At 38.5% G+C, this 12280-nt stretch overlaps 1 protein-coding gene across 1 annotated transcript; it reads left to right on the forward strand.

The window, feature by feature from the left end:
- Positions 1-323: 323 nt before the first annotated feature.
- On the forward strand, positions 324-9865 carry si:dkeyp-74b6.2 (cerebellin-1). The gene is made up of 4 exons (XM_041779882.1): positions 324-459; positions 4929-5671; positions 8956-9075; positions 9358-9865. Exons 2-4 carry the CDS (start codon positions 5366-5368, stop codon positions 9553-9555), a joined length of 624 nt encoding a protein of 207 aa, XP_041635816.1. The 5' UTR covers positions 324-459; positions 4929-5365; the 3' UTR covers positions 9556-9865.
- The last annotated feature ends 2415 nt before the right edge of the window (positions 9866-12280 follow it).

Below are 12280 nucleotides of genomic sequence, written 5' to 3' on the forward strand. Positions count from 1 at the left end.
ATTCGTTTTATATACAGAATTTTGTACAAATTAGAGTACTTGCAAGAAAGTTTTGGCTTTTTGGAGTGACTTTGCTCCGCTGCATTTTTTTTTTTTTTAAATAAATTGTTACTTTGAGCCTTTTTATTTGTAATAAAAAGATATAGAGCAGTTTGTGATGCCGTCTTTCAGTTCTGCCATCTTTTGTGTCAAGCAAGGTAAGAGACGAGGAGAAGGAGGGAGGGGAAACTGGTCCAGTAGGGGGTCGAGGAGCTGTGAGAACAGAAGGGCTGTGATGCTCGTGATGTGATTAAACGTCTGCTAGAACGCAGGGGTCTGGAACACAGAGATCGTAATAGAGAAAGAGATGGGGAAAAGAAAAGGAGCGGAGCGGAGCTGAAGCTAACGGTGAAACCAGGAGGCTTGAACTTCACTGAAGAAATTTTGGACTTTTATCACAGAGACGAGTAAGAGTCAAAGGTAGGTGTTTTTGGAACATAACACAATATTTGTCTCTATTTTTCTTCAAATTTAATCACGTCTTTTTGTTGTGTGGTGCACTGTTTTGGCCCTTTTTACCAACTAACTTTGCACATTAATGCAAGATTTCCATCATATATCATAGCAATCTTCCAATTTTCTTATAAAACTTACCTGAATTGCTTGAATCCTTAGCTTAATACTGATAGTTTGTGATGACTGTCCACTCATTAAATGCTTGAGCTTGTATCGTCATATCTGTATTTATAGGGTGTTTATTTATAGTGTCTGTGTGTAAAGGAATGCAAGTGCAATGAAAAAGCTTCAATTGGAAAGGTACAGGGGAGAAAGTGGGGGAGTGTTTGCCCACAGATGGCCTCTCCATGGAGGGATTGTGATAGTCTACTGCCCCCTCCCCCTCTCAAGTCCAGCTGGCATTACTCATATGGGACTCTTCCTGGCCAAAACATTACCTCATCAATTTTTCTCTTACTTAATTTCTCCTGCCAGAAAATCCTTTTCCTCCAAATGTTCATAGCTATGTCCTCCACCATCCCACTCCTTTCAGAACAGCTTCTTTTCCCTCTTTCTTGCACTTCGCTAAAGTGGCGAACACAAATATTTTTGGCGGGAGAACATTTTGTGAGTCCTTTTAATGTTATAGAAATTATGCATGAAAAGATCCAGCCAAATATTTTGGTTTACATGGTTATCAAATAAACAGACAACTAAGCTAAAACAACAGAGCCAACACCAGAATGAAAAGAGGTTTAAAGGATCATTTTCAGCTTGATTATTTGGAAATGTTCCTCTCTAATGGAGGGAAGAATTCCAGTTTCCTCCCATTATTAAATCAGTGGCTTTATCTCACATATTTCTTTAATTGAAAATAAAATAAAGCAGGTATATTCATGCAAGTACAGTCCTGTGGGAAAAGTATGCCCCTTTCTTATTTCTTATATTTTGCATATTTGTCACATATAAATGTTTCAGATCATCAACTACATCTTAGTGTTAGACAAAGATAACCTGAGTAAATAAAAAATGCAGTTTTTAAATTATTTCATTTATTAATGGAAAAAAAAGCCATCCAAACCTACCTGGTCTTACGTGAAATAGTCATTAAGAAACAACGCCACTGATATCTATCAGGTTGTACAAAGCCATATCTTAGGATTTGGGACTCAGCATTCACTATAGCTGCGTTTCCATTACCTCACAATTGTGCAAAATCTAAAAACCTGGTAACTGAAACAAGGGAATTTCAAAAAATTTCTCAAATTTCACTAAAAAGTTTTTACGCTCTCATGAGGAGGTTTTTCAGATGCTTCAAAATAGAAATATATCACAAAAGTGCAATGGAAACACTTTTTCAGCATTTACATGCCACAGGACATGACGTACGGTATCATATGACCAGTCCACTCCGAGACAACATGGGGCGTTACGTGCGGACAGAAGAATAGACCAAGACTTTTCTTAACATCATACTCCTACCTTCATTCTTGGCTTTTGCCACACATACAGACTTTGCCATCATCCATTGACTTCGTCATTCGTTCAAAATTTTCAAGGCAACCGCTGTAGATGTAATCATAACCGTACCAACATGCATCAGGTTTTGAGCATCCAGCTTCCCTGCAGTGGAGTCTCGTAAGATGAGATTTTACGAGAATTTGGAGGTTCATGCCCAAAACTCCCTTCAATGAAAACACATTCAAAGCGCAAATGTACTTAGTCAAAATTAAGAAGTATCGCTTTTATTTTACGAAATACTGTAATGAAACCTAGCTATTGAGTGCCATTATCCACAAATGGAGAATACTTGCAACAGTAATGAACCTTCGCAGGATCGGTCGGCCTACCAAAATTACTCCCAGAACAACATCTAAAGACCTGCAGGCCTCACTGGCCTCAGTTAAGGTCAGAGTCCATGATTCAACAATAAGAAAGAGACTGGGCAAAACTAGCATCCATGGGAGAGTTCCAAGGCCAAAACCACTGCTGACCAAAAAGAACACAAAGGCTCATCTATGATCCCCAAGACTTTTGGGCAAATACTCGGAGGACTAACAACACGAAAGTTGTTCTTTTTGGAAGATGGCGCCCGATACATCTGGAGTAAAACAAACAGCATGAACAGTATACCAACAGTCAAAAATGGTGGTTGCTGCTGCAGGATCTCCACCACTTGCTGCTATTGATGAACCATGAATTCTGCTCTCCAACAGAAAATCCTGAAGGAGAATATCCGGCCATCAGTTTCTGGAAAGACTAAAATGAATATGCCTGCAACAAGAAAAAAAAACGTAAAACTCATTTGCCAGCTTTTTAGGGCTTTTGGGACATTTAGCTCTGTGATTGTGCTTTGCACAAGTGTTTTGCCCCTTTATGAGTCAAAACAGCCCCAGGTAAACTGGTTTCAAGCTAAGTCAGTGAATCAGGCAGGCCAACAACAGCAACAACGTGTGAGTCTAGGCACGTTCTCACCAGTGAATTTATCACCATGAAACCGGAGATTCAACGTGCCTCGTTTTATTGGGGCCAAACTTAACCTCGCTTTTGTTCACCTGTCAGTCCTGTAATTAGAGCTCAGCCAGGTCAACTGTGTATTGTAAGGCTTGCATACTCACTCTTCAGTGATGGTGCAAAGTTCCAGAAATCGTCAGACCTTAGATTTGTCCATGTCTCACGAATGTTTAGAGATAAGCCAACTAGCTAGCTTAGCTAACATGCTAACTAGCTAACAGGCTGTTTTCTCTGATTTATTCGCCAGTGTTGATTTTTAAGTGAGTCTGTAGGCAATGATAATAAAAAAAACTTGATTATCTTGACTCAGTTGCAAAAAAGATGGGACACAGTAAAAATGTAAGTTCAAGCAAAATGCAATGGTCTACAAATCTCACAAATCCACATTTTATTTACAGTAGAGCATAAACAACAGATGTTGAAACTGAGACATTTTACCATTTTATTAATAAAAAACATTCATTCATGAGGAATTTGATGGCAGTAGCACATCTCAAAAAAGTAGGGACGAGACAACAAAAGGCTGGAAAAGTGTGGTACAAATGAAAAGCAGCTGGATGAGCATTTTGCGACTTATTAGGTTAATTGACAAGTCAGTAACATTTAAAAATTGTGGAGCAATTTCAGAAAAAGTATTTTCAGTGTAAACTTGTAAAGACTTTGAATATCTCACCATCTACATGTATTATCAGGTGGCATTGTTTTTAAAACAGACCTGATTCTGTATTGGAAATTACTGTATGGGCTCAGGAACACTTCCAGAAATCTTAGTCCGTCAACACAGTTCACCTCTATCGACAAATGCAAGGTAAAGCTGTGTCACGCAAAGAAGTCATATATGAACACCAGAAGTGCTGCTCTCCCCTCTGCGTCAAAGCTCATGTAAAATGGACTGAGGCAGAATGGAAAACTGTTCTGTGGTCAGATGAATTACAATTTTTGAAGTCATTTTGGAAACTAAGGACGACATGAAAAGGAGAGGAACCCTGCAGTTTGATATCTAGATTCAACAAGGTTCACCATCAATGCCGGCACTTTGGGTTAGGAAGCTCCACAGGACACATTGCTAGCCTGTTCAACTTTACAGGTCACAGAGTAATAATTACAGTAGATGACTCACTATTGTGATCATAGGTCACAGACATGCTTTTGTCTCTGCACACTCTGAGGGACCTAAACTAGACCTACATACACATATTTGACCTACAATTAAAACAGAATATTGGGAAATTATGGTGTTAAAGCATTTTAATTTTTTTTTTTAAATGCTAAAATTTTGGTACACCATGCACCACTAGTCCTGATAGTTCTCCAAACACAAATTCCAAACTGCTGATTGGCTGAAAATGGACAAAATTGGTCTTTCCTCCATGGCTACAGGTAGTTTCTATCCATCTGTAAAGAATTGGCTTGTTGTGTTGAGTCAAGGAATCATCATCAGAATTTTTTTCAGATCTATAGGCCTCAAGTTGAAATGAGATGTCAGTGAAGTCAAGAGCGTTATGAAGACAAAAATATCCCTTTTTAATATAAAAATATGAATATCATCAATGCAGTACACCCTGGCAAGGTGCAAATAACGGAGCTAAAGTACTTCCAGTGTTAGGATACAAAGAAAAAACTTTTCACTTTCTATTTTTGTGAAGCATTTAAGTATTTGATGCTGGCTTGGGGTTGTTTTTCTTTTACTACACTTTTTTAAAGGCAGAGGCAAACATGCATATAATATTCCACATAAATGAACATACACACAAAAAATAAATGTGCAACCACATTTAAAGCTATGTAGGTGAATGTTTCTTGACTTTAACTGCTAATTTTTCCAGTCTACGTTCTTTGCACCACTATGGAAATGTCATAAAGTAGCAGTCATGACATGGTACTTAAATTTATGAATTATATGCAAGGTCTTCATGTTTTTGTGTCTTGTCATTTCACAGTCCAAACAGGCCTGAAGCCCTGTCTGCTCCTGAGCCAGTTTGGATTTCTGTGTCAGTGCTCAGCTGGCAGACTGCCCCTCTCACCATCAGGTGAGAAACTGGATAACATCAACCTGTGCTGTCTGAACAAGGACTTCCTGTCTGCTGCAATGGGAAGCTACCATATTGGTGCCAACAAGCAGTCTTGACTGGAAAGACTCAATCTCCACCCTGAGCTGGGATCTTCCAGATACATTAAATTTCCCAAGATTTACAAGAAAGCCTTGGCTGAAGACTTTATTTGAGGGGAAAGTATGATCTCATTGCCAAAGTAAGGTGTGCAAAAAAAAGTGGACAGAGTCTCTGTGAGGATTTGTGGCCGCCATACAGTCACTGCACTTGGGGTAAAACCTTCAACAAAGCCTGAAAGACCCCACAGTTCATTCTGATTTGGAGCTATGCCCTGTCCATCTCCTCCCTGTTTACCCTTCTCTTCTCCTCAATCTGTTGTTTTTCTTGGACTGCTTCTTCTGGTGCTTTGGGGTCCCCCAGAGATCAGTTGCCAGAATGACACAGAGCCAATCGTGTTGGAGGGGAAGTGTCTTGTGGTCTGCGACTCTACCCCGTCAGCCGAGCCATCGGGTAACGCTCTGGGGATGTCGGTGAGGTCAGGGACTGGTAGGGTGGCGTTTTCAGCCATTCGTAACACCAACCATGAACCGTCAGAGATGAGCAACCGCACCATGACCATCTATTTTGACCAGGTTGGTTTTAGTTACATTTAAAGATGACAATCTAAGAAGCAATATGTGTGATAATATCTCCTTCATGGTTATTTATATGCATACATTTGTCTAATGTAAGAAAATGCATGTCATTGTACCAAAAATCTTTCTTTTTAAGTAAGAAATGCTGTGGGCTGTGAAGTTACTTGCAATAAGGTTGAATTAGCCACGAGCTAAGAGACTAGCAGTGCCTCTTTAAAAGCTTTTCTCCCTTATTTTGTCATAAACATGGTTTTAAAGGACTCATTGATGTACTTTTTTGACGGTAACACAAGATACTTGTGTCTCACTGAAAGGTGCTAACCAATGGGCCACAAAAAGTCAGCCTTTCACTGGGGTTGTCATGTGGAAACCCCCCTTCACTGGTGTTTCATTCATTCATTATTTTACCTACCTTATCACATGGCCATCACAGCCCAAACAGCATCGCCACCTTAAACAGAGCCATGCTCCCTACATGCAAGCTCCAGGTAGTGCCATACTGATACTACCTACCCCTGCCCGACTCAAAGTTGCTACCAGAAAAGGATAACGACTCCTGGCGTCAACATCTCAAATAAAATAAAACTGCAATAAAGAATCCAAGACAGTCTGGCTGCAAACTGATGATCTCAGACAACCCCTCTTTAGACCACTATGGTGAGAAAGTGCATCTATCAGAGCGGAAATACTTTCAGAAAAATAATTGGGACTAAGCTTCTGGTTGGGTTTTCAGTTGAGGAAAGGGCTAGCATACAGAAAGTTAAAAGTCGAAAACCTAACATGCAAATTTTTTTTTCTAAAACGTTTGATAAAGCAAACAGTCTGCTAACAGGAAAAAGCTTGTCTGCCATGACACCACTCTAATGCAGCTAATGTAGCTAAGGGAAAAGTTTACAAAGCTATGCTAGCTATGTAGCTTACATACCTAATGTAGTTAATGTATCAAAATAAATGCTAACATAACTACAAAAGATACCTAACTAGCTACGTAACAACATTTATAGCCAATGAAGCTATAGTTGCTATATAAATGACATAGAGAATGTAGCTTAATAGCAAATGTTGCTCAAGCACATGAAGCTACATTAGCTACATAAGTTATCCAGGAAGTATAGCTCCTAGGTAAATCCAAAGCTCACAAAGCTACATTAGCCAGGTAATGAACGCAAGGTATGTAGCTAAAAAACTAACATAGCTCAAGCAAATGAAGCTATTTTAGCTTTGTTAGCTACCTAGGGAATGTTGCTATGTAGCTAAATGTAAAACTGGTCATGCTACATTAGCTACATAAACTATGTAAGAAATGTAGCTACATAACTAACATTGCTTAATCTTAAGTTAATGAAGCTATGTTAGCTATGTAAACCAAGAAAGGAATGTCAGTACAAAACTAAGGTAGCTAAAGCAAATGAAGCTAGGCTATCTACATAAGCAACCTAGGTAACATAGGTATGCAGCAAATGAAAAGGTAAAGAAGCGACATTATCTACCAAGGGAATGTAGCTACATAATAATGTAGCTAAATCTAAAGTTAATGAAGCTATATAAGCTACAACACTAAGGTAGCTATAGCAAATGAAGCTATTTTACCTACGTAAGCTACCTACGTAACAGAGATACGTAGCTAATTCTAAGTTAAAGAAGCTATATTAACTACCTAGGGAATAAAGCTACAAAATAATGCAGCTAAATCTAAAGTTAATAGCTACGTTAGCTATGTAAAGCACAAAGGGAATTTAGCTGCATAACTAAGCTAGCTAAAGCAAATGAAGCTACATTAGCTATGTCAGATTTTGCTGTTTGCTTGAGCTTGTTCTGTTTTAGATAAGTTAGGCTGACAGTGCATCGCTGTAGCTCCATTAGCTTTAGCTGAAGCTATCCTAGCTGCATTGGCTTACGTCTCATGTAGTAACATGAACTACATAGCTAGCTTTGTTAGCTTTAGAAAAATTTAGGAAAGCTAAAGCAAGCCACCCTTCACCTGATGATTTAGAAAATGGGTCTGTAAATAAACGAAACTCTGATTAGACATCGGCCCTTTTTTCTGTTTAATTTATGAAATGTTGCTTCGTCCGTAATGAAATATGGTTATTTCATGAATAGCCTTTGGTTATGAAAAAAGTTGAATTTGAAACAAAAAATGGAAAAATTGCTCTGGCAAATCATGTCCTCTCTGTTCTGGCAGAAGAGGTGTTTCACAATAGTGGTCTGCAAGAGGGGCTATCTGTGATCCATGGTCTGCAGTCAGACTCCTCTAAACATAAAAACCCAGAAAGACACAGAGAACAGATTGAAGTGAGAGCTTAGCAAGAGGATGGAGAACATAGACAAACCTTAACCCTAGCCCTCACTGATGCTCTACCTCCCAGTACTCCTTCATTTTCAGAGAGACAGAGAAAAGGAAAGTTAAGCCATACGAGGGGCCTCTATGAAAACGGAGGTGAATGTTTTATAAATACATGGATGATTAACAATGTTATTATTTAACTTGGTTAGCATGGTAGAGTGCTAAGATTGTCTTATGAAAAGTTAAAAAAGTCCAGCAAAGGCCAAAAGGAGAGTAATGAGATATGCAGTAATCAATCAGAATCAAAATATTGGACAAGTGAGTAACACTAAGACCTGCTGGTGGTGCTGTGAAAAATGTAGAGGATCTCAAAGTTATACCAGCTCATCACTGAAGAGACACGAATGGGTATACCAATTTCTGCATCGATCTATCCAACAGTTGATGAAATTTTTCCATTTAAAGCAGCAGTGAGAGCTGCCACACAGTGGAAAAATACTTACACTGGCTGCTGTCATTAATTCCTTTGGAAAGTCCAAGGTGAAATTACCCAGCAGTCATTTATACATTCTCGGTCAATACAATCAGAAAGCAGGCTACGCAATCAGAGGAAGAGTTTCATAAGCAAGCATGATGTCAGTCATTTCCAGCACATGAGTCACCATCATAGATCAAAGCTCCGGTCTCATTAATTAGGCTACATTTGGCACAAATTAAAATGAGTTTATGTTTCAGTACAACCGTATGGTGCAACAGCATTAATTAAAGATGATGAGCTGTCCAACCAAAGGACAAATTTATGGCACGTACACAAGTACACTGTGTCCGGTATGTGGGTTCCGGTATCTAGAAACAACTGTTCTGAGAAGTCGAGCGTCCAATTAGAAAATATTTTTAATAAAATGTCCCAAAATTTGATAAAACATTAGCAAACCAACTCAGAATTTGGTTGTACCATAACTAATCCATTTTTGTCTCTTTTTTTTCCTTTTAGATTCTAGTAAATGTTGGCAGCCATTTTGATCCAGCGAGGAGTATCTTTGTGGCCCCAAGGAAAGGAGTCTACAGTTTCAGCTTTCACGTTGTCAAAGTTTACAATCGGCAGACAATACAAGTAAGAACAGCTGTCTGAAAAAGCAGTTTGGCATTTTGGAAATACAACAAAATCCCATTATTTAAATCTAAAGATTAAAACCTTCTAAGTAAAGATTTAAAGACTCATATACTGAGTCTAGAATTGTAACTCTGTTGGTCAAGGAAGCTGTTTCCCATATTGTCCTCATGTTGTTCCAAATACATCACAAATACTGATCAAATTATACCTTTTGGGATATTATTTCTAAGGAAATATCTCCCTCAGTTTCTTCTTATCTCATTCTTTTCCCTCATCTCTCAGGTGAGTTTGGTTCTCAACGGCTGGCCAGTGATTTCAGCCTTCGCAGGCGATCAGGATGTGACGAGGGAAGCTGCCACCAATGCTGGACTGGTGATAATGGAGAGAGGGGACAAGGCTTACCTCAAACTGGAGAGGGGGAATCTCATGGGTGGATGGAAATACTCCACCTTTTCTGGGTTTCTCGTGTTCCCCTTGTAGGTCCAGGTGAGGTAGGATGGGATCTTACTGAAGATAATGCAAATAAAGATTGTATTATTCCACATACATTTGGAAAGTCAGTGTAGTTGAATCAAACTGGTTTGATGCATTCAATTTATTCTGCACCAAATAATCCTGAATGTATTGTACATTTCCATCAATTCTCTCTGGCTCAGTGTTGTCTGACTACTGTAATGTGTTTATGCTTGCTAGCACCAGGTTTCAGCCTTTAGGAGGATTGTGGTTTTAATTTAATGCACGAAAAACAGAGATGCAAATCTTTGAGTCAATAAAGAAACCATGGTGTCCATTCTCTGCCTCTGATTTTAGCTAGCTGTCTTTTGGACTGAATATGAAAATGGACAGACTGCCTGAGACTCCTCCTATTGGATTGAAATACCGCCAACAAACTGCAAATTAGGACCAAAAGTTTTTACAGTAGGAATCAGCTGGAAGAGCGACATTATTAATGCCACTTGGGCTATCAAAAATACAGATTTACTACAAAACCAGACAATTTAAAGCTTTCTGAAGAACCTGTACAGTTCATCAAAAATTTTTCTCAGAGACTGACGAGAACTTTATCGAGGGAAATACTGGCACTTTGATGGCCTCCAGACAACCGCTAGTAGCCTTTACTTCATACATGTGTTATTAATCCTCAGATTCAAGCAGACGGTTGTTCTGAAAATAGTTTGTGTCCCTGCTGTGGGTTCAGATCTGCACTGGGGTTGATTTAGGCTTACACTGTACAGATTCTGACCAAACAAGTCAGGTACTGTATCAGATACTGTATCCTCCACTAAAGGCTGCACAAGAACCGCATGAGTATCAAAGAAATTAGAAGTCTTATTTAAAAAAATGTTGTATATACATCCTGTGTGAGTTTATCCTCGTCACAGCGGCAGTGCGTCTCTCTGCGGTGGATCCGGTGGCAGATGGAGGATTGGCAGCGAGTGAAGAGATCCAGAGCCAGAAGCCTGCAGAGTTCACACTGGACCGTCACATCTGATCAGTGTCAACACCCCGGTGCTCAGCAGAAGCCTGTGTAAGCACTCCGCAGATTCATGTCTGAAGTACAGAACAATGTGAAGGCTTTCATTCAAGAAGCAGATGAATAGCAAAACTGATCACAGAGCATAATTAAGACAAACAGGGGTTTTTTTAACAACAGAGTCTTTCATATATATTTAAACTCTACCCACAGCTGTGCAAATGAATTGGATATGATTATTAATACATTTTTAGCTGATAAATTGGTGATTTGATTGGATTGAATAGAGGCAGACAAGCAGGCAGAAGTCAATGAAAGACACCACAGCTGAATAGAAAAGCAGTACTGCCACCTGCAGTCAAGGCTCATGAAGTGACACACCTAAAGGACAGTAACAGAAATGGCATAAAACATGTCACCAAGCTCATTAGGATGTAAAACTGCAGCAAGGGTAGGAGTTTGGGTGTTGTATTTAATTTGATGCAAAAGAGGCAAGGCCAATAAATATGGGACACCTGTATCAGAACTTAATGGCAATTTCAGAAATATTTTATTCATCTTTCCATAATTCTATTGAAAAAAATCATCACTCTCAACATTAAAGTCAAAAAGTTGTGAAAATTTCACAGGATGATCTTTTAAAGTCTTGCTTTGACTCAATTAAAAATAATCAGATTCAGATTTATTTAAAAAAAAATCACAAAGAAACAGAACAAGATCATCATTACTAATTAAGTTCATAAATTTCAGCATTGGTAAAAACTTGATCTACTGCCTGGTGTTTAAATAACTGCAATGTATCAAATTGCTAAATAGTGAAAGTGCATTGGTGGGTCAAGAAAAAGGTTGGGGTTACTTTCTATGGTAGGTAGAATCAGAGTAGAGTTTTATTGCCAAGTACATTTTCACATATACAGAATCTGACTTGGTGTTTGGTGCAAAACAGATAACAGAGGAAGAATAAAAAAGAGGCTAATAAAAAAATACTAAGAGGCTAGAAAGTTAGATTATTTTACAAAAATTCAGAAGCAAAAAATACAATATATACATGATGAAAGTATGTAGAAAATACAGGGTGAGGGCTGGAGTACTGCTCGTGATGCTGACAACAGAGGGGGAGAAACTTTATTATAGAAAAATACATTAGCAAAATTGAATATAAAATACAATATATACAAGGCAAAAGTATATAAAAAGTATTGGGTGAGGGCCGGAGTACTGGTCATGATGCTGACAACAGAGGGGGAGGAACTTTGATTATTTTAGAAAAATATAGTAGCAAAATTGAATATAAAATACAACATATACAGCAAACATGCAAACACTAAGAAACTGGAGACGAGAGCCTAAATGACTCATAATGGAGAGAAAGAGACACAGAGAGGCCGTGATGTGTCCATTAGAGTCAGTTGCTTTGAATAATGACTCAAATTGTTAAAAGCACAAGAACTTTTTTTGTAAAAATGTGGATATTTTGAAGGCTTTTTGTCACAGAATGATTGTTTTTTTAACTTTTCGGTCCAGAGGAGATGGGAGAATGCGTTTTACAAAACAAAATCCCTTAACCATTAATGTTTACTGTGTTTAATACATAAATTAAACTAAAAAAATTTATCCAGGTGACATTACTGCAGCACATATATTCTTAAAGCCCAGGTTGTCCTGAAGAAAAGGATGTTTAGAGCTTAACTATGCACCACAGGGTTGATGTCTTTAAAAAAGGTGAGATAC

This window comes from Cheilinus undulatus, linkage group 22 (assembly GCF_018320785.1).
Source record: "Cheilinus undulatus linkage group 22, ASM1832078v1, whole genome shotgun sequence".
NCBI lineage: Eukaryota > Metazoa > Chordata > Actinopteri > Labriformes > Labridae > Cheilinus > Cheilinus undulatus.

Bases quoted from the DNA above. Each gene is read 5' to 3' on its own strand.
- si:dkeyp-74b6.2 (XM_041779882.1), top strand. From the start codon at position 5,366: ATGCCCTGTCCATCTCCTCCCTGTTTACCCTTCTCTTCTCCTCAATCT. The intron at 5,672-8,955 runs GTTGGTTTTAGT...TTTTCCTTTTAG, and splicing joins TGACCATCTATTTTGACCAG to ATTCTAGTAAATGTTGGCAG. The intron at 9,076-9,357 runs GTAAGAACAGCT...CTCATCTCTCAG, and splicing joins ACAATCGGCAGACAATACAA to GTGAGTTTGGTTCTCAACGG.